General features: G+C 35.6%; 1 protein-coding gene across 7 annotated transcripts in view; it reads right to left on the bottom strand.

The window, feature by feature from the left end:
* LOC123263351 (probable 4-coumarate--CoA ligase 1) overlaps positions 1-19,397 on the bottom strand; it is a 28,179-nt gene extending 8,782 nt beyond the window's left edge. Inside the window, exons 1-4 of one of the 7 annotated variants that reach the window (XM_044726034.1) lie at positions 18,820-19,361; positions 18,717-18,750; positions 1,770-2,050; positions 1,473-1,680 (exon numbers count right to left, since the gene is read on the bottom strand). In XM_044726034.1, the coding sequence (XP_044581969.1) occupies positions 1,473-1,680; positions 1,770-2,006 (445 nt within the window). In that variant the 5' untranslated portion in view covers positions 2,007-2,050; positions 18,717-18,750; positions 18,820-19,361. Of the gene's footprint in view, positions 1-1,472; positions 1,681-1,769; positions 2,051-17,834; positions 17,977-18,387; positions 18,530-18,716; positions 18,751-18,819 lie in introns of those variants that run through there. The other 6 variants (XM_044726033.1, XM_044726031.1, XM_044726036.1 and 3 more) reach the window with 6 other exon arrangements.
* Positions 19,398-24,850: the final 5,453 nt, after the last annotated feature.

Below are 24,850 nucleotides of genomic sequence, written 5' to 3'. Positions count from 1 at the left end.
TATGACGTTTTTGAGCTCTTCGAGCTCAAAAATATAATTTATGTGTTATTTTGAGCTCTTCGAGCTCAAAAGTCTCATAGCAGTTTGATGAAACACTACACTGATAAAAAAATTGACTTGACTCAAGAGCCAAACTCTTGAACCAAGAATTCCATTTTGAAGAAAATGATTTTCTTGAGTCAAGAGAATAAATTCTTGAGCTAAGAAATTATTCTTGGTCTAAGAAAATTTTCTTGAGTCAAAAATTTATTCTCTTGACTCAAGAAAATCATTTTCTTCAAAATGGATTTCTTGGTTCAAGAGTTTGGCTCTTGAGTCAAGTTAATTTTTTTATCAGTGTATTGTTTAAATTTTCAAACTGCAATTACTTTTGAATAAATAAGCCGATTTTCATGCGGTTGACAGCATTCGACACAGTTTTTTGAATTCTATTATATTTTTTCAAACACAAATTGATCAGACCGCAAATTTCGGTGTAAATCGAAAAAATCATTTTATTTCGATTTTTTTCGTCAACGATAACTCACGAACGAATCAACCGATTTTGACGATCTTGGCGGCATTCGACGTGGTTTTTCAATGTTAAGAGCTGAATAGTTTTTAGAATCGATCGGTAAAGCCGTTTAAAAGTTATGCCAAAAAAACTACATTTGAAAAAAATTTTTTTGTAGTTTTTTTTATATTTCTCAAAATCTACCTGTCCAAATCAGTCCAAATTGTATTCAAAATCTAAGTTTGGTCAATCCTTTTCGAATGGTACCAACTGCGATGAAATCGGTGAAGCCGTTCAAATGTCATGAGAGGTTTACATACATCCACACACACACCCACATACACTCACACACGGATATAGTCAGGGAAGCTTCCTAGGACCTCAAAACATCGAGGTCTGATGAAAACTCGATTTTCGAAAATCGGGGTAAAATCAATAACTTTCCGATTTTAGAAAATCTTCGGTTTTCTTAGCGGGAAGTTAAAAATTAAATTGAATCAAGAAAATAGTTTTAAACAAATTTATCATCTTTATTTGAGTTTCAAAATTCTTGAACTAAGAAATTTTTGTTGGTTCAAATAAATTTTACTTAATTCAAGAATTTTTCTCTTGTTTCAAGTTATTTTTTTTTTTCAGTATATTGGAATTTGATAATTAATGATTTTATGAGTTGCATGAAAGTTATAGTTATATTAATGTATTTAGAAAATTTTTTCAATGGCTGAGGAAAATCATGTCAGGAAAATTACGGTGGCTTTTTTGGGAACCGAGCCTAAGTTTTTCTACCACCATTTCTTCGAAGGCAACTTTGGTTAACCTATACTGTATTATTTCTAAGGGTGAAAAATTGCACTAATGTCAATAATAATAATAGTAATAATAATGTATTATTATAGCTTATTATAATAATTGTACAATATAACTATAAACATTTAATCCTTTCTCAAACACGTATAATTAAAAAATGTCTAAAACTTACCGACAGTGTACAGAGGATTGACAGTTGTACAAACTAGTCCAGCTTCTAAAATACCGAGGAATGAAATCGGGCTTTCTGGTAAATTTGGTAATATTAATGCCACTATATCACCATTTTTTAAGCCCATATTTATTAGACTTCTTGCAATATAATTAGCACTGTCTCTTGCTTCTGCATATGTGTATTTCCTTCCTGTTATTCCGCATTCCTAAATGAAAAACATTTTAATAAAGAAGTGCGTTAAGTTATTGTGAGTAAAATGTGTAGATAGACTTAAACTAAAATTTGTATACGTACAACAGCAATTCTTTTTGGCCATTTTTCCAACTTCTGCCATAAATATTCAGGAATAGTTAATGAAGGTATCTCAATATCTTCATAACATGATGAAAAAATCTGCTCACCATAATTACCTTCAATCATCTTACATTTTGTTAAAGTCGATGCATATTTTCTTACAGTTGAATTCGTAACCTTTGATCCATTTTTCAAAATTAATCCCACTCTTAGCATTCCCCGGACGAATGACTCCATATTTTTATGGGTTTGCTGATTAAAAGATGTTTTTATCTTCAATACTAAAATCGTAATTGCATAAATAAAATAATTTAATAACTGAGAGAAATTTTCTAATTTTCATTAAAATTAAAATTATAATGATTTGATGAAAATTTTTGAATTTATAGTCTATTATAAATTTAAAATCTATAGGTACTCTGTTATCGATTTGTAGAATGTTTTTTATTCAATTTTTTTTATTGAAAAAATTTGAAGTTTTATAAAATTTGGGAAGTTTTTTTTTTTATTTCGATTTCGAAAAACCGAGTTATTCACATATGTTTAGTTCTGAGGTTTTAAAAAGCTATTCTGACTATATTATATATTTTCAAGAAAATGTCCATTTAACCATTTACGTGAAAAAAATTGATTCGAACTAATAGAACTTTTAGTTTTTATAGTCATGTTATTTACGAATTTATAATGCAACCTAATATTGATATAATTGCAAGAGAAATAAAAATTGATAATATTGAAAATGAGATTTAAATTGATTAACATTTAATTAGTATCGTTAAAAATTGAAAAAACACAATATGGAATTTTGTTTATGTAACAACAATAATTGATATCAACTAATACATTATATGGATTTTCAATCTATATTCAATATATTATCATTATAAATGTAACAGAATACTTTATTAAAAGTTGTAGCATCAATAAAAAGTCTGAAAGTGGGAGTTATCAAGAATTATTCATTTTACAATATAAAGAAAAAAAGTTTGGAAAATCCAAATGAGCATGCCTTAAGTCCTCATGTCATACATAAATTATTTAGGTCATAACAAGAATTATTTGTTTTTAATTTGAATTTTTCCGCGAGTAGTCCCTGATAGCCACAGTTTCAGACCAACCAAGTTGGTGTCAGATAGTTGCCACCAACTTAGCGACAGCTTGCGGTCAACTTCCGAATTTGTAACTTTTGGCGTCAAGTTGGCTACAAGTTTCTGAGAAAAACAAGACCAATCTACTGCCGCAATATGTCGCCAAATTTCTTGAGAAACTTGTCGTCAACTTGGTGCGAAAGAGTTTCGAAAGCAATTTTTGCCGACAACTTGGTGAACAACCGAGTTCATTTCCAAGATTTGCCGCCAACTTGGTGACAAGTTGCGACAGTAAATCGACGGAAAGTTGCGATCGACTTAGCTATCAGGGGTATTATCCCCTCTGTAGGTAGAACTAAAGAAACTAAAGAAAAATTTTAACAGATGATAAAACAGTTAGTAATTATACCATCATGTATGTATAGTTTCTGCTGTTTCTGCTTGTTTATATACCCTGATAGCCAAGTCGGTCGCAACTTTCCGTCGATTTACTGCCGCAACTTGTCACCAAGTTGGCGGCAAGTCTTGGAAATGAACTCGGTTGTTCACCAAGTTGTCACCAAGTTGTCAGCAAAAATTGCTTTCGAAACTCTTTCGCACCAAGTTGACGACAAGTTTCTCAAGAAATTTGGCGACATATTCCTTGATAGCCAGCGCTTTTTCAGTAAGTGTTGACTTCCAGCAGTTACGGTTAATTTATACATTAAGTTGGCGGTAATTCTTCACTCAACAACAGTTGTAAACAAATTGACGGAAATCTACGGCCGCAACTTGAATACAAGTTAACAATCAAACTTGTAGTTAAATTTCCTTTCAACTTTACTACAATTTGATGGAAATATTTGTACAGCAAGTTTTGACGTCTATTTGCAGAGTAAGTTATAGGTAACTAATAGGTACCCTGATAGCCAAGTTGGCCGCAACTTTCTGTCAATCTACTGCCGCAACTTGTCACCAACTTGGCGGCAACTCTTGGAAAGTAACTCGGTTGGTGTCAACTTGTTCACCAAGTTGTCACCAAGTTGTCGGCAAAAGTTGCTCTGAAACTTTTTCACACCAAGTTGACGATAAGTTTCTCAAGAAATTTGGCGACATATTGCGGCAGTAGATTGGTCTCTTTTTTCTCAGAAACTTGTAGCCAACTTGGCGCCAACAGTTACAAATTCGGAAGTTGACCGCAAGTTGTCGCTAAGTTGGTGGCAACTATCTGACACCAACTTGGTTGGTCTGAAACTGTGGCTATCAGGGTAATCGCTCGTTTTGCCAACTCTTTCCGTCAAGTTTGCTTCAAATTGCGGACGTAGATTGACAGTAAGTTATAGGTAAGGTGGCTATCAGGGTTGCGGCAGTAGATTGATCTTTTTTTTCCCAGAAACTTGTAGCCAACTTGACGCCAACAGTTACAAATTCGGAAGTTGACCGCAAGTTGTCGCTAAGTTGGTGACAACTATCTGACACCAACTTGGTTGGTCTGAAACTGTGGCTATCAGGGTAGTTATTTTAATTCTGTTTATGAAAAATAATATATATGGCTGCCGAAATCGCAGAAAAAGTCACCGAACTGACAATCGAAAAAAATTAACTGTATCGAAACGGAATTATTTTGACACGCAATTTTCACAAGGGTTTTGATAAACTTCCTCAGGAATAAAACAAAAAAAAAATTTAATCGTGAAAGTGATTTTTTGACAAAGTTGTGGTGTTATCAACCCCATAGGTCCCGTGAATACCACGCTCTATTTCATTTAATTCATCAGAAAAACGAGTTTTTTCTGAGAAATCTTATTTAATCGATAAGAAAATTTTTTTAACGTGTTCTGTAGTTACTATTATTTATTTCAATGTGCTTTTTATCCATAATTTTTGTCGTTTAAATTATGAAAATCACGTCTTAATCGAAATTACGATTTTTAGACGAGAGTAGAGCATACCTGCGCGCTTCGCGTTTAAGGCATGCAATAATGTACAGCATAATCATCTTTCGTACGCTTTAGTTTCTCGTTTCGACTTTGTCCATCCCTGCAACTTCTCGTTAATTTCAAATGCAAAGCATTTCAAATTTCGACTATTACGACGTTTTTGAGCTCTTCACTAAAAATCCTCAGAAAAGAAAATTTGATCTGATACAGAATTGTAAAATTATATTAAAAAATCACTGTTTTTCTTATATTTTCAATATTAAATACCTCCCAAACGAATCAACAGATTCTGATGAGTTTGGCGGCTTTCGGCGCAATTCTTCAAGTGCTAATAGTTAAATCATTACATCAAAAATGATCAAAGAAGAAATTCCGAAGTTATTTGAAAAATACTCTTATTTTCAAACTTTACGACAATAATATCTCTTGAACAAATGGGTTTCTTGAGGTTAATAGTTGATTAGATTTTGGAATCAATCGATACAGTAGTTTAAAAGTTATCTCAAAAAAATATTTTCTTGAAAATGTTATTTTTTAGATTCCTCAAAATTTATAGACCGAATTGTTTCGAATTCGCATGAAATGTAAAGGCAATACATCATTTTTAAACGCGGTAAAACGTGTTTCAATCGGCTAAATCGTTCAATAGTTATAAGGAAAATACACACACACACACACACACACACACTCGGGGCAGAAGAGATACTGCTACCGGGCGCGTCTCCCCGAGCGGATGGGAGAACGCTCGCTGTCCTTGGATGATACTTAATCTCTTAGTTGATGAGGTACAGCGGGTAGGAGCCAAGCAAAATAACCAAACAAAATACGCTCCCGTGGACAAAACTCCCCTTTAATGGGTTGGTCGCACTAACTGACCTAACAAGACGATCGTTCCCTGCTGTGACCCACTGGGAGTGACCGGAACCTCGTGTCGTAGTTTCCGACGATGCAGGCCACGGCTGATGTGAGCTTGCTCTGCCGAGGTGTAAGTTGCAGCAGTGGATCAGGAGCCAGCCACTTCGGGCCTTGATCAGGAAGTACGCAGTGAGTGTTAGAGGTCGGAATCTTCACCGCTCCGAGCGAGTCTAGTCCGTCCGTGTATTCCGGGGCTGGCTAAGTGTCGGCTAGGCCTCAGGGAACTGGGGTAGGAGTACTATCTCCGAGGGTACACCCGTTCCTAGTTATGACAACCCGCTCCACTCCGTACGATGCGCTGGTGAATTTAAAAGTATGAGTAAAATTCAGGAAAACAACAATAGTGAAAACGGGCCTCATGCCCAACAAGCAGCGATTGAAGCAAGCGCTGAAATGAAGCGGTCGCAAGCGTTTGAACGCCTTGAAAAGCTGACCAGTGAGCTAAATGACTTCATCCAATCTAAGGTCAATATCCACAAGGAGATTAAGACCAAGACGACCAGCGTAGCCAATGCCCTCCAGAGATTCAAGAAACTTGATGAAGAATGGTGTTTAACAGTACGACGCACTTCTCGCACTACACCGGAGAGAAGCATTCAAGCAACTATCGTGAATGAAGAAGCAATGGACACTGGAGCCGAAGGTGACGGTGAATCAGTCGCGGAAGACAGAATCAGAACTAGCAGCAAGTCAACTAAGAGAAAAGATCGATCTTCTCCCGACCCAACGATCTGCCAAGTTGTGAAGAAAAAGGACCTGAAACCAAGCCCTCCGAAAAACACGGCAGTGCAGAACGCCGGAAAAAAAGAGGTGACTGAATGGCAGAAGGTCCAATCCAAGAAGGAGAAGAAGGAGCAAGCGAGAGAGCGGTTATCAAAACAACCGGTGAACAAATCTCGGCCGGAGCCTAAGCGGGAAAAACCGCGAAAATTCACCAAACCAGATGCCTTAATTATTCGACCCGTTGAAAAGGCAAAATATGCCGAGATACTGCGTCGGATTAAAAAAGATGTCCCATCAGATCAGACCCGTGACGTCGTTGACAAGGTTCAAAAGACGAATGATGGGAATATGCTCATTACGCTTTCCAGAAAGACCGCAGACAAAGGACAAGCTTTGCTGAAGACCATCAAGAGCATCCTTAAAGAAGAAGCGCAAGTCATCTGTAAAGGCCCAGAGGAACAGCTTGAAATCCGGGACATTGACGACGAAACAACTAAAGACGATGTCCGGAAGGCCTTACAAGAGGCAGCTGGAAATGACTACGAAATACCTGAAGATGTCATTAAAATTCGTCCGGCCTACAGAGGTACTCAAACTGCTTCGGTACGATTGCCAGCAGCAATAGTGCAGAAGATACTTGGAAAGACAGGCAAAATAAGGATTGGCTGGGTAAATTGCCGTGTCAGAGCAATTAAGACACCACTACGATGCTATAAGTGCTGGCACTTTGGGCACACTACTGCCCAATGTAAAAGCGAAGTCGACCGATCTGGGCTTTGCATCAAATGTGGGCAAACAGGTCATCAAGCTGCTCAATGCCAAAATAAAGTGAAATGTGCGTTATGTGCGGAAAAACCTGGCTCTCAGGACACTGCTCACCGGTCTAGTTTTGGCCGATGTCCAGTCTTCCAAGAAGCACTCCAGAAGCTGACAAATAAACGAACATGAGGATACTGCAGCTTAACATCAATCACTGCGAAGCTGCGCATGACCTGCTTATGCAGACAGTACGGGAATTAAAGCTTGACGTTGTGCTTTTATCGGAGCCATATAAACATTTAGCTGGACAACCTTGGGAGACGGATATCACCACGAAAGCTGTGATCTGGGCTTGTGATAAGCTCCCTTTCCAAAGTGTAGCTACCAATGGCAGCGCTGGCTTTGTAGCAGCATCAGTAGATGGCATCCGTTTTTACAGCTGCTACGCACCACCTAGCCTCTCAATTGCTGAGTTTACTGACTTCTTGGATCGACTGACCGAGGACGCGAAGCAACATCATCCAGTGGCGATAGCCGGGGACTTTAACGCCTGGGCAGTGGACTGGGGCAGTAAGCAGACTAATGCACGAGGAAGAGAGCTGCTAGAAGCTCTTTCTACACTAGATGTAGTCTTGCTCAACAGTGGTGACACGCCGACCTACACCAAAGGTGACGCAAGCTCGATTGTAGACGTCACTTTTGTCAGTACCAGCCTTGCTAAAGGTAACACTAACTGGAAGGTACTGGACATCTACACTGCCAGTGACCATCATGCGATACTCTGGGAAACGTCTAACGACCAGAACCTCCGGGGGCCTATCAAGCAATTTAACACCGTCGGTTGGAAGGTGAAATCTCTTGACCCAGAAGTATTGCTAACAGCCCTCGATAGTGATCCGATAGAGACTGGATGTGTAGAAGAACATACTAAGGTTCTGATGATGCGAGTAACACAAGCTTGTGATGCCAGTATGCCTCGCAAACGTGTTATGAATTCAAGACCTGCGGTACACTGGTGGAATGATCATATCAGCAACCTCCGTAAAGAGTGTCATCGAAAGAGAAGAATATCACAGCGTGGCTATCAACGACCTTACTCTGCAGTGCTGATCGCAGAGTACAAAAAAGCTCGTCGTGAACTTAATAAGGCCATAAAAGAGAGCAAAAGAAGATGCTGGAAAGAGCTCATATACGAGGTCGACAAAGACGTGTGGGGTCGGCCGTATAAGGTGGTCATGACGCACCTGAAGAAACAACAAATGCCGTCACCTACGTGTCCCCAACTCCTTCAGAAAATCGTCACTGCGCTGTTTCCACAGCAACACAGTCTCAACTATCAGTCAACGCAAGATGAACTGGACGACATTCCACCTGTCACTGAAGAAGAATTGTTGGAGGCCTGTAATCGGGTAGGAAATAATAAAGCGCCGGGATTGGACGGAATCCCTAATATAGCCTTGAAAACCATCATAAAGGCAGCACCAACATTATTTCTAGACGCTTACAACGCATGCCTCAAGGAGGGTACTTTTCCTCGTAAGTGGAAACAGCAACGGTTAGTACTTTTACCTAAAGGAAAGAAACCGCCAGAAGAACCGTCATCTTACCGACCACTCTGCATGCTAGATACGGCGGGTAAGATATTTGAGCGTATCATCCATCAGCGAATAGATGCAGTAGTCGACCCACTCTTGGCAGACAACCAGTATGGATTCCGGAAAGGACGATCAACCCTGGACGCGATCAACCTGGTTGTTAATACGGCCAAAGAGGCAATCGCAGGAACTAGATGGAAGGGTGGAACGAAGAAGCACTGCCTGGTGGCTGCCTTGGACATCAAAAATGCTTTCAATTCCGCTAATTGGGACTGCATCATGCAAGCTCTCGACGAGAAGAACGTGCCAACATATCTTCGCAGACTAGTGATTAGCTATTTTACAGATAGAGTGCTGAAATACGATACAAAGAATGGTCCAAAAGAGTATGATATAACCGGTGGTGTGCCACAGGGCTCTGTTCTTGGTCCACTTCTGTGGAATATCATGTATGACGGGCTCCTGAGACTGAAGCTTCCAAGATGTGTCAAACTGGTAGCGTATGCGGATGATGTTGCCGCAGTGATCGTCGCCAAACACCTCGACGAGATTCAACATCTGTTTGACATCACTTTTGAGAAGATCAACCAGTGGATGGATACAGTGAACCCACAACTGGCCAAGCAGAAGACCGAAGCAGTGCTTATTACCAGCCGAAAAGAAGTTGAAACAATTAAGATTAATGTCGGTGACCGAGAAATCACATCACAACCTCATATACGATATCTGGGAGTGATGCTTGATGCCCGACTCAACTTCAAGCAGCAAGTGGAACACGTCTGTACGAAAGCGTCAGTAGTGAGAGCTAGTCTCGCACGATTGATGCCGAACGTCGGAGGCCCAAAGCAGAGCAGGAGGCTACTATTGTCATCAGTAGTCACATCGGTGCTCACCTACGGAATATCAATTTGGGCTGACGCACTAGAGGTGCAAGATTCATGGAGAAAAGCTGGACCAATATATCGTATGAGTGCCCTACGAGTTGCAAGCGCCTTTCGAACAATATCAGAAGAAGCAGTGTGTGTCATTTCCGGAACTCTGCCGCTTAGAGTTCTAGCTGAGGAAAGACGGAACCTTTACCAACGAAAGAGATCAACCACACTAAGTGCCGAGGAACTCAGAGCTGAAGAACGGCAGAACAGCATCGCACGATGGCAATCGCAGTGGGACGCCGCGACAACAGGAAAATGGACACACCGTCTCATACCGAAAATCGACGTTTGGATAAACCGGAGTCATGGCGAGGTCAATTACTATCTGACGCAGATGTTGTCAGGACATGGATGTTTTCGGACGTATCTTCACCGCTTCAAGCATGATGATTCACCGGAGTGCCCGTCCTGCCCAGGAATCAATGAAGACGCGGAGCACGTTTTCTTTGAGTGCCCACGATTTTACCCACAGCGCGATGAGCTGGAGATGATCCTGAAGAAGAAAATCCAACCAGAGACAATAGTAGAAGCAATGCTGTCATCAGAGGCTGCCTGGAACGCCGCAAACACGTTTGCAACAGAAGTCCTTATAGACTTGCGTTCCATCGAAAGAAAAAGAGCAAATGACAACAACTAGAAGAAAGGTAAAATAATACCTAGTTACCAGAAGGAAGAGCAGTCGCTATATCCTCCCCCCACGAAGTAATGCCTAACGGCGGTTTCCATGAGGGATTAGAGGAAAGAGGAAAGGGGTTTAGGGTTTAGTGGGTAGGGGCGTTAGCGTCGAGTTTTAGTATGACGCTGCGTCGGGTCGCCACATATCCACGCCAAACAGCTACGCCTAGAATCCGTAAAAAGGATTCCCCCCCCTAAGGGAAAAAAACACACACACACACACACACACACACACACACACACACACACACACACACACACACACACACACATGAAGAGACATCCGCGTAGATATATTCAAACTAGCTTCCTAAGACCTCAAAACGTGGAGATCTGATGAAAACTCGATTTTTGAAAACCGAGCTAAAACCAATAGCTTCCCAACTTTTTGAAAATCATTTATTTTCATAGCGGGAAGTTAAAAAAAGTAAAAGAATGTGTAAAGCTAGCTTTCTTCTCTATGTATTAATTGTTAAATCAAAATCAGAATTTTTAAATTTCTTAGGTTATTATAGCTATTGTTCTAATCGCATTGTTTGATCAAAATTACTGTATTCAATGCAATTTAAAAAATTTTTTTATTAAGGAAGTTTGAGCGTAACTAATGAGTCAAAATAATGTTAAAATTTTTTTTTAATTTTAGTCTTCCCAATATTGGTCAAAATTCTTTATTTTAATTTAAAATAATTTAAACAATTTAATAATTGATGATTTTTACTTATTTAATAAAGTAAAGTAATAAAATGACTTTGGCATTTATTACTTGCCGGAATAAATAAAGAGATTTGGCAATAGCGCACTTGATTATACCCTTAACAGAGACGTGGATGAGTGTGTGAGTTAAATGTTTCTCTCTCTGTAACTATATTTCTATCCTTTTCTTTTTTCTCAGCTGTTGACACGATGTTGTCAAATCTTTATTCGAATAAATGGCCGACGATAAACGAGTTACGAACATAAAATTTGACTTTAAATATTTAAAAAATTATATCGGTAATGTATTACTATTAAATTGTTTTTATATTTTGCAACAATCCAAGTTTCTTGTGTATAGTTTTTTATCCGTTAAAGTTGGAAGGTTAATAATGAAAAAAATAATTAAAGTCTCGAAAGTTTGTCCGCCATAAGAGCCCGTGTATAAGGAGATAAAATATGTGATTTTTAAAATTTAATATCTAAATAACTAAACGGTGAATCTTTTTTAAATTTTGGGATTAGATAAATTACGTATTTATTTATAGGGGAGGGTGGGGCACAGCGGCCCACCCGGGGCACACTGGCCCACTTAAAAAATTAGGTAAAAATTTATTTTTTTTATTTTTCGTTAAGTTATGACCTCTATAATGTTTTTATGATATTTTGGGCCGATATGTGATATGTGGGGTATAATGAACCACTTGAAAAAAAAATTGTAACGAAAAAAATTTTTTTTTCTTCTCGAATTGTGAAAAATTTAAAGAATTAATTTTTTTAAGCCTTTTCAGGTCAATTGTATTTATCTTGGGTAAAATGAATGAGGAAAAAATTCAATTGAACTGAAAAATTTAACAAAAAATCGAATTTTATGACTGGTAAAAAATTGAAAACAGTTTTTTGAAATCAAAGCAGTAAGTTAATTGTATTATTAACTCTTATTTGAGTTCCTTCAAGGATGTCTTACTCTACGTTATTCATATTTCTAATTTTGAATTAGAGACTCAACATGTGATTTCAATTATCGTCAACTTATGTAACCAATTATTTGCCGAATACCACCTCTGTACTTTTTTTTGTAGGTAGGTTTAAAATTTTTAAGTGCAAGAAAAGGAATTAATTATATTAATAATTAATATTTACTTAATACTAATTAACAGCTTTATAATAAAATTTATAATAATTTTTTAAAACCGTTAAAAAAAATTAAATTTTGAATAAAACATGAAATATAAATTTTCGATAACTAAGAAATCACATCGAGATAATTTGATATCGACGGTCTAATTAGCAATTGGTCTAACTCCTTATTTTTTAGAGGGTGATTTTTTTAAAATTTTGACGCAGTTATAGTTCGCTTATTAATTAGTTGAATGATCCTAATTAAAATATTATACCTCTATTAAATATTAAATGCTTTATTAAAGTGATAATAAATTTCGGACTAATTGTATTTTCGTACAAATGGAAGATTCTCTAAAATGAAGTTAGACAATTTGCTACTTAGAACGTCGATATACGATTATTCGCAATGATCACAGACATATTCGTGGGAATAATCTTCGTCATTACCTACGCAAAAACCATGAGACCATTTTTTATTGCAATTTTTACACTGAATCCATGACTCTATGGATTTTAAGTAAAGTCCAATGCAATAAAGACAATGGATATCATCATTTTTATATTTTAAGCATTTTTTTTCAAATTTTTGGGCTTGATTATATATGATTTTTTTTTGTTTTTGTCAAACTGAGGTTCTTTTTTTTTGCTTCATTTTGATCTTTTTCTTCTTTGAGTTCTTGGTGATACTGAAAACTTGTAAAAATCGTGGTTTTCGCCCGACGACTTCTTTTGGGAGGAGAATCTCCAGATTTTGATAGTAATGACTTCAGTATAAAAAAAAAAATTATTTTTATATGCTTTTTTTGGGAAGTGGGCCATCATGCCCCAGATAAAAAAATTTTTTTTTCTTCGATTTTCTGCAAAATTTCGATTGATTTATTCAAAATAGACGGAAAATAAACAAATTCAATGGTTAGAAATCATAAAAAGAAATAACAAGCTTAAGTAGGCCGCTGTGCCCCATCCTCCCCTACGTATACTTAATTTCAAAGCTTAAAGTTGGAAATTATTTTTAGGTAGATTTCTTTAGAAATCTAACTATTGCATTAGTCCTCAAGGTGAAGTTTTCACCTGATTTTGCTATCATATGTTATAATTAGTCGAGAATATATATCTTAAAAGCTTCTCTAAGGTATAAAAAAATTTCCCTTCAAAGCGCAGCTTGATATCTCAATCCCCCACAAAGCTCAATGAATTTCTATTTTCCTATTTAAATAACACGTAAAAAAATTTATTTTACGTTTTTATCCGGTAAAACTACGAAAAAAATTTTTTTTCTGAATTTTTTATCAATTATTCTTGTAGAAAATTTAATTCTCTACAAAAAAGAACTGAGGTAGTTTCTTCGTAATATTAACGAGTAAAAAGTTATTGAGCTTTAAGTACTCGCACAAAAGAAAATTTGAACAAAGATAGTTTCAAAGTAACTTTACGAAAACTTTTTTGGTAACTGCATGTATTTATTTCAAAATTTATCAAACTAGACTGTTTCTAATATAATTAACACATGTCTTTTGGTGAAGTATTAACTGTGAATTATGAATAATTTTTCTTATTACAATTTGGATATTTTTTCCTATGAATTCATGTGAAATAACCTCTTCCCTTGACTAACTTTAAATCTGTAATCCTTCTAGTAATGTGGTTGAATTATGTTTGAATTATGTTTGAATTATATTAGAATTATGTTTGAATTACAACTGAATTATACTTGTATTAAATTTGAATTTATATTAGACATAGCAAACATTTTAGGATAGCTATATCTCACCTATCAGCCGATCACATACATTCATACTCTTATTATATCATCTTCATCTTTTCTCTCTGCTCTACTGTACATTATAGCTCCTAAGTTTAAATTTGTAATTTCTGTATCTACCTGTATCTCAAACCTCTTGTATATAGGACTATGTCCTTTTGATACAATAAAGATTGAATTGAAAAATTGAATTGAAATTGATATTTTTTCCTATGAGCAGTGATTTTTTAAAATTGAACTTGAATTTCATTACGGAATCTGAATCAAGAGCAAGCTAGTACTTCCGGATGTATACTGAATTTAATTTTTTTATTTAAGAACATGTAGGACAGGTAGGACAGGTAGGACAGGTGAATATTTAAATTTTGAACATGATGCTGGGACGCTTTTTGACCGAATGAAAAATCATGAAACTTTGCAGGAGTACGTAAATAAAAGTCCTTCGTAAATTGATTCTTTTATTTTTAAATTTAATCATTGAAAAAAAAAAAAAAATGATAAATAAACAGGAGTTCGTGCGTAAAACTGCCTTATCTCAGGAGTCATCACATATTTAAGTAAATAAGCTTGACTATAAAGAAATTGCTAATAAACATACAACCAATATAATCTTTGAGACTGATTTAGTTTTTTGGTTACTTTTTATTTTAGTTTATATTACTTATAAGACATAATTATCAAAATGCAGCTAGGTTAGGGTAAAAAATTAATTATCAACAAAAAAATTTTTTTTTTTTTTTTCATTTTTTTTTTATTTAACCCCGCTTTTCAGACTTCTGTCTCGATGGAGGTCCGGTCGAGATCGGAGGGGTACTCCATGCTGATCGGTACATTAAGTTTGGCAGAATAAGTTTGGCGGTATTACATACTTTTTCAGACTGGAGAGTAATGCGGCTAGGGTAATAGGTTAGGGTAAAAAACTAATTATCAACAAAAAATTTAATTTACTATATATCTTCATGTAGGCCGCAAGAGAGTGCTAAAAGTAAATAATCTAGTTTAATTTTTTTAAGCAGTGGTTAGAGCATTTACAAAGTCTGGTAATCTCCTTCAGTGCATTTTACATGTGGTTCAAATAAACAAACCGATATATTAAATTGTCACTGGTCCAGACTGAATTACCGATATCAGACTGTATACCATGTTTTTAAGAAAAAAATATAGATTACATAATCAAATACTTTGAAACAGAAAATGTGATACAACATGGATTCTAAAATCATATCTGATTAAATTTTCTTTTATTGCGAGTATTTGAAGCTTAATAACTTTTTACTTGTTAGGATTACGAAAAAACTATCTCAGTACTTTTTTGTAGAGAATTAAGTTTCCTACTATAATAATTGACGAAAAATACAAAAAAAAATTTTTTCGTAGTTTTACCGGATGAAAACGTAAATAAAATTTTTTTACGTCTTATTTAAATGGGAAAATAAAAATTCATTGAGCTTCATGAAGAATTGAAATATCAAGCTGCGCTTTGGAGAGAATTTTTTTTATACCTTAGAGAAGTTTTTGAGACAGCAGCAGTTGAAAAAAAAATAAAAATGTTTTTTTTGGACCACTCTAACATATATATATATAATATAACCAGCTTTGTCATCAGGATATCTCGAACAGTTTTCAACCGATCTTGATGAAACTTGGTACACACGTTCTTTGGGTAGTTACCGAGTTCGAAGATGAGCAAAATCGGTCAATTAGTTTGAAAATGGCGGCCATTTAAAATTTTCAAAATTTTGTAAATTTCAAGTTTTGTAACTTTAACCGTGAATAACTTTTGACTGACAGAAAAAAGCTCATTTCTGGAAACTTCATGGTAAAGCTGATTATATTACCCTCAATTCGATCTATAACACTTATACTTTATGAAGATTTTTATTAATTTTATAGGCCATTCAAAAATTTTTAAATGATGAAAACTTTTTTTCAAATGTGGTTTTTTCAGAATGACTTTTGAACAGCTTTACCGACCGATTCCAAAAACTAATCAGCTCTTAACATAAAAAAACTACGTCGATCGCCGCCGGACCGGTCAAAATCGCTTGATTCGTTTATGAGATATCGTTGACGAAAAAATCGAAAAAAGCGTTTTTTTCAAACAAATTCCGAAATTTTTTACCTGATCAATTCACGGTTTGAAATTTATCATAGAATTCAAAAAACTGCATCGACTGTTGTCAACTACGTGATAATCGATTAACTCGTTTCAAAGTTATAGCGGATTGAAAATTAAAAAATTACATAAACATTTGTTATTGAAAAAATTAAATAACATAAATAAAGAAAATCTCATATCACATGAAATCTACCTTCCATTTCGGGTGAGGCTGAATGGTATTTTTAACTTCCCGCTAAGAAAATTGAAAATTTTCAAAAATCGGGAAGTTATTGGTTTTACCCCGTTTTTCGAAAATCGAGTTTTCATCGGATCTCGACGTTTCGAGGTCCTAGGAAGTTTTCCTGACTATTTTCACGATGATGTCCGTACGTCTGTATGTGTGAGTGTGTGTGTGTGTGTGTGTGTGTGTGTGTGTGTGTGTGTGTGTGTGTGTGTGTGTGTGTGTGTGTGTGTGTGTGTGTGTGTGTGTGTAAACCTCTCGTAACTTTTTAACGGCTTGACCGATTTCATGGCGGTTGGTGTCCTTCAAAAGGGCTTCGCCAAACTTAGATTTCCTGTAAGTCGGAACCGATTTGGACCAGTAGATTTCGAGAAATTGCAAAAAAAGTTGTTTTTTTTCATTTTTTTTAAATATCTCCGAATTGGCTGAACCGATCAACTTCAAAAACTAATCAGCTTTTAACCTTGAAAACTCGCATCGATCGCCACATAGAGCGTCAGAATCAGTTGATGCGTTCGTGAGATATCATTGTCGAAAAAAATCGAAAAAAGTGTTTTTTTGTAATAACTCCGAAATTTTTCCTCAGATCAAGTTTTTTGTTCTAAATTTTTTATAGAGCTCAAAAAACCACATCGATCGCCGCCTACCGCGTGAAAATCGGTTGATTTATTAAAAAGTTACAGCAGTTTGAAAATTAGAAAAATCGTGTTTAATCGAATTTTGATCTCGAAAAGCTCAAAAGCATAGGAAAGCTATCTCTTTAAGCTCGGAGAGCTCAAAATAACACATAAATTGTATTTTTGAGCTCGAAGAGCTCAAAAACGTCATAACTGAAATTTTAAGTGCCTAGGTATGGAATTAGCGGGAAGTTGCAGGGATGGTCTTCAGGGTCAACCGTTTTTCTAATTTTATTTTTTTACATTAGATTCGCTCGAATCTCCTTAATTACATTTCCGAGTTAGTTGATTACAGTTTGATATTTAAAAAAAATTTTTTTTTTTCCAAGTAAGGTAAAAGCCCCAGTATATGATCATGTACCAGTATATTCGCAAATATAGGTATACAAATACATGGAGTGATCATATACTGGTACATGATCATATATTGGGGCTTTTACCTTACTTTTTAAATTCCTTTCATCTTAAATAAGATATTTGAGAGTGATTTATCCCCCCTCCCCCAACACACACACACACACACACACACACACACACACATATATATATATATATATATATATATATATATATATATATATATATATGCATACAAGCGCGTGAAAAAACGATATTTGTTACTAAAGTATAAATATTCTTGATTCGTGGAAATACACACGGACACCAACACTCTACTGGACAAAACAAAAACTTATTCAACCCAAAAAAATTTTTCAGCTAAAATTTTAATATCTGATGAAACCGCTATTTTAGAAATTCTAACTGAACTTAATTGTAACTTCCTAATTTTTTTGAAAATTTATTAATTTTGCATATGTTTTCTCTATTGAGAATTTGAAAAATTTTAAAATACAATTAACCTTGATGTTTATAAAGTTTGTTGTGTCTTACACTTGTAACTTATCTGAAGTAATTAACAGTGATAATGTTAATTAATACAGATCACTTTAAAGTAAAACGTTATCCGTTATCATTCAATGAAACTTATTGATATGAAAAAATTAAAAATAAACAATCGTTTATCATTGCGAGTAAAACATTATGCCCCTTCTCTCGATCAAAAGTAATGTAATGATATTGCGCGCGTAATTGTTTCGAGCCGTCTGGTTCAAAGTCCAGTCATGAGTTTGTGTCTTTTATGATATCGATGTATTTGTTTACTGTACTGACTAAGTATAAAAATAAGTTACGTTTATTTAAAATTTTTCGGTTATAAAAGTTACTGTAATAATAAATTCCTTTTCTAATTTAATAACTTCCGTTAGAAAAATTATTAATAATTATTTAAGTACCATAAAAATATTTAATGATTAACAAAATTATTAATAATCTTAAAGCTTCAAAAGTAATAATAATGTTGAACAACAAATTTCAATAAAATAGTTATCAATTATATTTTTATAACTAACTTACGCGATTATTTCACTTCAAAGTCCATATACTTGTGACTTACAAAATTATATTACTATCGTATTTAAAGTTATTTATTTACAAGCATATTATCAGGAATTTTATATGCGTTGTGTCGACAATGGTGATTGGTAAACGATTTTCATGACTCTAGAAATTATTATCACTCTGATTAAAAGTATTCTGAGTCACAATTTTTTTAATAGTTTATGATAATGTATTTAATAATTAATTAAAAATAAAAAAAAATATTTTTTTTACTGTAGCTAATGAACAAAAAGTACGATCATAAAATAATTTCATTAATAGAAAATATTTATTTTCAAACTTACGTATTATTTAGCAAGATACTATCACATAATTCAACTATGAAGAATAATAAAAATTTAAATAATCATATTTAAATGAAAAAATGTAAAAAACTAAAATATTTACAATTAATTGAGAGTAGAAATTCCTATTTACTTCTTCTACAAGTCAGATACAGCTGATATTGAATACACTGTTTAAAACAGTCAGACACTCAACTATACAGCTTCTTTGACGGCCTGAATTACACGTAAACTTTTACTTTAAGTACAAATTACGTAAAACATACGTATAGTGAATGCATAACAAACTGTTGTGTGTTGTTGTTGTTGTTGTTATGCTTTTGGAGGCTCGAATCGAGCGTCGAACCAGTCGCAACGAATCATAATGAAGACCGGGGTTTCCCCCATTATATATACATGCACTGTACAATATTTAGTCTCCAAACTCGACACAGTTTTTAATTTCGATAAATAAATATGTAGCATGTATACATCATATTATATCATGCGAGTGAATAAATATTTGTATTAGTGGCGAAGGGTGTCGGTATACAACGCACTAACTGTCATTAAAATTTATCTCAAACCATTTTTCTATACCTGATACACAATGATGTAATTTTACGCCGTTGCGTTTATTAAGCGTATTTTCAGCCGACTGGAGATGATTATGAATAACTGTTTAACTTTAAGCTTCTGATAGCAATTATTCCCCACTTTCAAACAATTCTTTACTTACGTATGTCCTTGGACTTTACTTTTCTTCCATAAACAAATGAAAATTTTCTTTATATATATGTAATATATAATATTATATAAAAATATATTTTCAAAAAATTCAAAAAAAAAAAATTAGGAAAACGGTTGACCCTGAAGGCCATCCCTGCAACTTCCCGCTAATTCCATACTTAGGCGCATAAAATTGCACCAATGACGTTTTTGAGCTCTTCGAGCTCAAAAATACAATTTATGGGTTATTTTGAGCTCTCCAAGCTCAAAGAGATTGTTTTCCTATGCTTTTGAGCTCTTTGAGCTCAAAAGTCTGATAAGGATTTGATGACACTATTTTTTGAATTTTTAAACCGCAATAACTTTTGAATGAATAAACCGATTTTCACGCGGTTGGCAGCATTCGACGCAGTTTTTCAAGCCTCACGAAGAATCTCAAATTTTGAATTGATCGCGCGAAAAATTTCGGAGTTATTCCGAAAAAACACTTTTTTCGGTTTTCTTTCGTTCACGATATCTCTCGAACGAATCAACCGATTTTGACCGGACTGGTGGCGATCGACGTGGTTTTTTGAGATTAAGAGCTGATTAGTTTTTAGAATTGAACCATCAAGCCGTTTAAAAGTTATTCCAAAAAAACCACATTTGAAAAAAATTTTTTTTTCAGTTTTTTGAAGATTTCTCAAAATCTATTGATCTGAATCGGTCCAAATAGTTTTCAAAATCTAAGTTTGGTCAAGCTCTTTCGAATGGCACCAACCGCGATGAAATCGGTCAAGCCGTTCAAAAGTTATAAGTGGTTTACATACTTTCACACACACACACACACACACACACACACACACACACACACACACACACACACACACACACAACCAGATGGAAGGGTGGAACGAAAGAGTATTGCCTGGTGGCGACCCTAGACATCAGAAACGCATTCAACTCCGCCAATTGGGAATGCATCATGCAGGCCCTCCAAGAGAAGAATGTACCAGAATACCTTCTTAAGATCGTAACAAGCTACTTTAAAAATAGGGTCTTGAAGTATGACACGAAGAACGGTCCGAGGGAGTATGATATTACTGGAGGTGTACCACAAGGTTCAGTCCTAGGCCCGCTCCTGTGGAATATTATGTATGACGGTCTATTAAGACTAACTCTGCCAAGAAACGTCAAACTCGTAGCATATGCAGATGACGTAGCCGTAGTGATCGTTGCCAAACACCTTGACGAGATAAACCATATGTTCGATCTTACTTTTGAGCGCGTTAACCGGTGGATGGACGCAGTAAACCTGCAACTGGCGCAACACAAGACTGAGGCAATGCTTATTACCAGCAGAAAAGTGGTAGAGACCATTAAGCTGAAAGTCGGCGAACAAGAAATCATATCACAACCTTATATCCGATATTTGGGAGTGATGCTTGATACCCGACTCAACTTCAAGCAGCAAGTGGAGCATGTCAGTGCCAAAGCGTCAGTAGTGCGGGCCAGTCTCGCACGACTGATGCCGAACGTCGGAGGCCCAAAGCAGAGCAGGAGGCTATTACTGTCATCAGTAGTCACATCGGTGCTCACTTACGGAATATCCATTTGGGCCGACGCATTAAAGACACAAGAATCATGGAGAAAGGCTGGACCAGTATATCGACTGAGTGCCCTACGAGTAGCTAGTGCCTTCCGCACTAAATCAGAAGAAGCAGTGTGCGTCATTGCTGGAACCCTACCTCTTAGAGTTCTAGTAGAGGAAAGACGGGCCCTTTACCAACGAAAAAGGTCAACTGCACTGATCCCTGAAAAACTTAGGATTGAAGAACGGCAGAAGAGCATAGGCCGATGGCAACTACAATGGGATGCTGCAGAGAAGAGTAGGTGGACGCACCGTCTCATACCTCGGATCGACATTTGGCTTAACCGGAATCACGGTGAAGTTAATTACTATCTTACGCAGATGTTGTCGGGACATGGGTGTTTTCGAGAGTATCTACACCGCTTTAAGCACGATGACTCTTCGGAGTGCCCGTCCTGCCCAGGAGCTGCTGAAGACGCGGAGCACGTCTTCTTTGTATGTCCTCGTTTCGATCCACAGCGTGAAGAACTGGAGAGGATCCTGAACCAGAGAATGCAACCAGATTCACTAGTAAAAGCAATGTTGTCATCAGAAGCTGCCTGGAACGCTACCAACACGTTTGCAACAGAAGTCCTTAAAGACTTGCGTTCCACCGAAAGAAAAAGAGCAAATAGCAGAAGATAGAAGGAAGGTAGTTAACACCTTAGCCACCAGAAGGAAGAGCAGTAGCTAGATCCTCCCTTCACGAAGTAATGCCTGACGGCGGTTTCCATGAGGGATTAGAGGAAAGAAGGAAAAGGGGTTTAGGGTTTAGTGGGTAGGGGCGTTAGTGTCGAGTTAGTATGACGCTGCGTCGAGTCGCCACATATCCAGGCCAAACAGCTATGCCTAGAATCCGTAAAAAGGATTCCCCCCCCCTAAAAAAAAAAAAAAAAACACACACACACACACACACACACACACACACATACACATACAGACACACACATACAGACACCGTGACAACCTCGCGGGGATAGTCAGGGAAGCTTCCTGTGACTTTCAAACGTCGAGATCTGATGAAAACTCGGTTTTTTGTAAAACGGGGTGAAAACAATAACTTCCCGATTTTTGAAAATCTTCGATTTTCGTAGCGGGAAGTTAAAAATAAACCACAGCATTGAAAGGTAGTGTATAACAGGAAATCTTCTAAATAAAAAAATCAGGAGTTCGTTTTCATATAATATAATCCAGTCAAGAGTTTATAATTTTGACTGAGTTTGAAATCAAAATTATAGAGTATACAGTAGTTGAGCCCTTCACTTTTTCGTAAGGGATAGTGGGGACTTGAAGGTAGAAAACGAAAAAGTTTTAAAGACCACTGTATTCGTAATATTATAAGAATTTATTCAGGGAATGTCTTGATGTAGACTCTAAACTTCATAAATAAATTTATACGCAATTAAATGTAAACAATTTCTTCAAAATGTTATTAAAGAGGTGAATTTAGTAAAAAATGTAAATAGACTGGGAGAAAATTAAAATGGAAAGTTAAAACAAAATTTTTTGATAGTAAAATTTTTATCATTAATTTGACAATTTTTGTTTTTATTATCTAGAACAATATTTTCGATGTATCTTTTGATAAAAAAATTATCGATTTAAAAATTTTTGGAATATTTTTTAAAGACCGCATCTTAGTAAAAAAAAAAAATCAAATAATGATTTAAAGTAACATTTTTCCTGCAGAAAAACGAGTTCTTCTTTTTATTTTAATAATTTATCAAGTTTTTATCTTGTCTGGTCATTTAACATTCAATAAATAATTAAATTCAAAAATTATTTTATTATATTTTATTGAAAAAAACAAACCCAACAGCTTGCGCCATTAACAGGGTTAATAGAATTATACATAAAGTAAATATAAATTTATATATTTACAAAGATTAAAAAGATGTCCTATAACTTGTATAATATTTAATATCGAATATAATATTTTTAATATAATATTTAATAAAAACTTAATATTCAATATAATATTTATGCGTAATTTTAACGTTAAATAAGTAGCTTGGCGATACATCAGAGATCTTAGATAATTTAATACTATAGAAAAAGATTGCACAGGTTCAAAACTGTTAGAAAGATCAGACCAGTCAGTTTCACATAGAGCAGTTACTAGACTAGACTTATTAAATTTTTTAAAATTATACCTATGACGAATTATATTCTCATCACATGTTTTATCCAGTTTTATTGACAAGCTGAAATCAATAATCAAGGTAGGATGATAGGCATCAATGCTGACTAGTGTCCAGTCTGACCTTTCCACATTACATATTATATTAGATAGCACTAAGTCTAGATAATTATTTTGATAATTAGTTACAATATTATACTGTTTAAATTTAAGTAAGTTATTAAAGTCATTTAAATGTGCGGATTTGGCGTAATATAAAATATTCTCTTGATGTCTGACAAACTTATTAATATTAAAGTCACCAGCCATAATAATTTTATAACCAACTTCACACAGAATTTCAGATAAAGAATCTAAAAAATCAATAAATACACCAATAACTGCCGCAGGAGGTATGTACACAACAATCAGCAACATCTGATCTCATTTTTCTGCTAGCCGAACTCCAATTATGTCGATGTCCTCAAAGTTTGTAAGTGTTGACGTATTGAATATCATAGTATTTAATGTCTGGCGTGCTGTAATCAGCACACCACCACCTCTAGATTTCTTACTAGTTGCACGCCTATCTGAACGATATACTTGGTAAAGTGCTGGATCAAATTGTTCATTTGAGTAAATATTGGGTGTTAACCAGGTTTCAGTAAGAGCCAGTATATCGTGCGTTAATACTGAGGACTCAACAAGGACATTGCATATCTTCATGTTAAGACCACGTACATTTTGGTAGTAGATTGAGAAGTTCGCTAGAAGAATGCTTTCCTGACGAGCTACTGATTCTTGTTCAGACTCAGAGCCGAAGTTCGGTTCCACTGAACAATAATGTCGGGTCCCCTTGGTCACTATACGTAGACCCTTCTCCCTCGCTGTAGTACGCCTCTTCACCTCCTCCTTCAAGGCCAGATATTCTTGCCTCTGTGTAGGAGTCTGATCCCTTGCAATAACCAGGTGCTGGAGTGATGGTGGGAGCTTCTTTTGGGTCTGCGTTTCGGGATTCATCTTCTGGTAGGCCATAAATCATAAGATTTGAGCGCCTGAGGAGTCTATCATCAAGTTCCTTAAGTACATCACCAGCCACTCCAGATGTTGATGGGGCCTCTAAGTTGCCAGCTAAGATACTGTCCACTTTCTGATTGAGTTGGACTATAGCATTGTGTTCCACAATTCCCTTGGAGGATAAATCTTTTAAAAAGGTATCGATATTGTCAAGTCGAATCTCAACATTATCAATTCATCGAGCTAGTGGTGCGATTTCACCCCTGAAGGTCTGTTGAATGTCCTCTAATGAGAATTGAAATGTTCCACCAGTGTTAGATTGTTTACGTCCCGGTCCACAGCATTTAGAAAAGCCTCCATTTTTTGCGAGTAATTCAGTGTTGACACACGACTTATGAAAACATTTAAAGCACTTTGGACATCTGACAGATTTATGCAATATTTGCACCTTGCACGCCTTACAGTATAAATTTATTTGACAGTCGGTAAAAGATGCATTGCCACTTGTACCTATATTGATCAAAGTTAGCACCACCAGATGTCAGCCGAAGTGCTTGGAAAAAAAAAAAATTACCCAGTGATACCGTTCGCGTACTGTAACACCGTAGATAATAACAATAATAATACCTTAACATTTAAGATTAGAAACGTGGCTAAAATAATTTAGATAAATTTAAATTA

The sequence above is a fragment of the Cotesia glomerata genome, linkage group LG4, assembly GCF_020080835.1.
Source record: "Cotesia glomerata isolate CgM1 linkage group LG4, MPM_Cglom_v2.3, whole genome shotgun sequence".
Classification (NCBI taxonomy): Eukaryota; Metazoa; Arthropoda; class Insecta; order Hymenoptera; family Braconidae; genus Cotesia; species Cotesia glomerata.
Note: the sequence above shows the minus strand (reverse complement) of the source record. Positions and strands in the feature narration are given on the sequence as shown.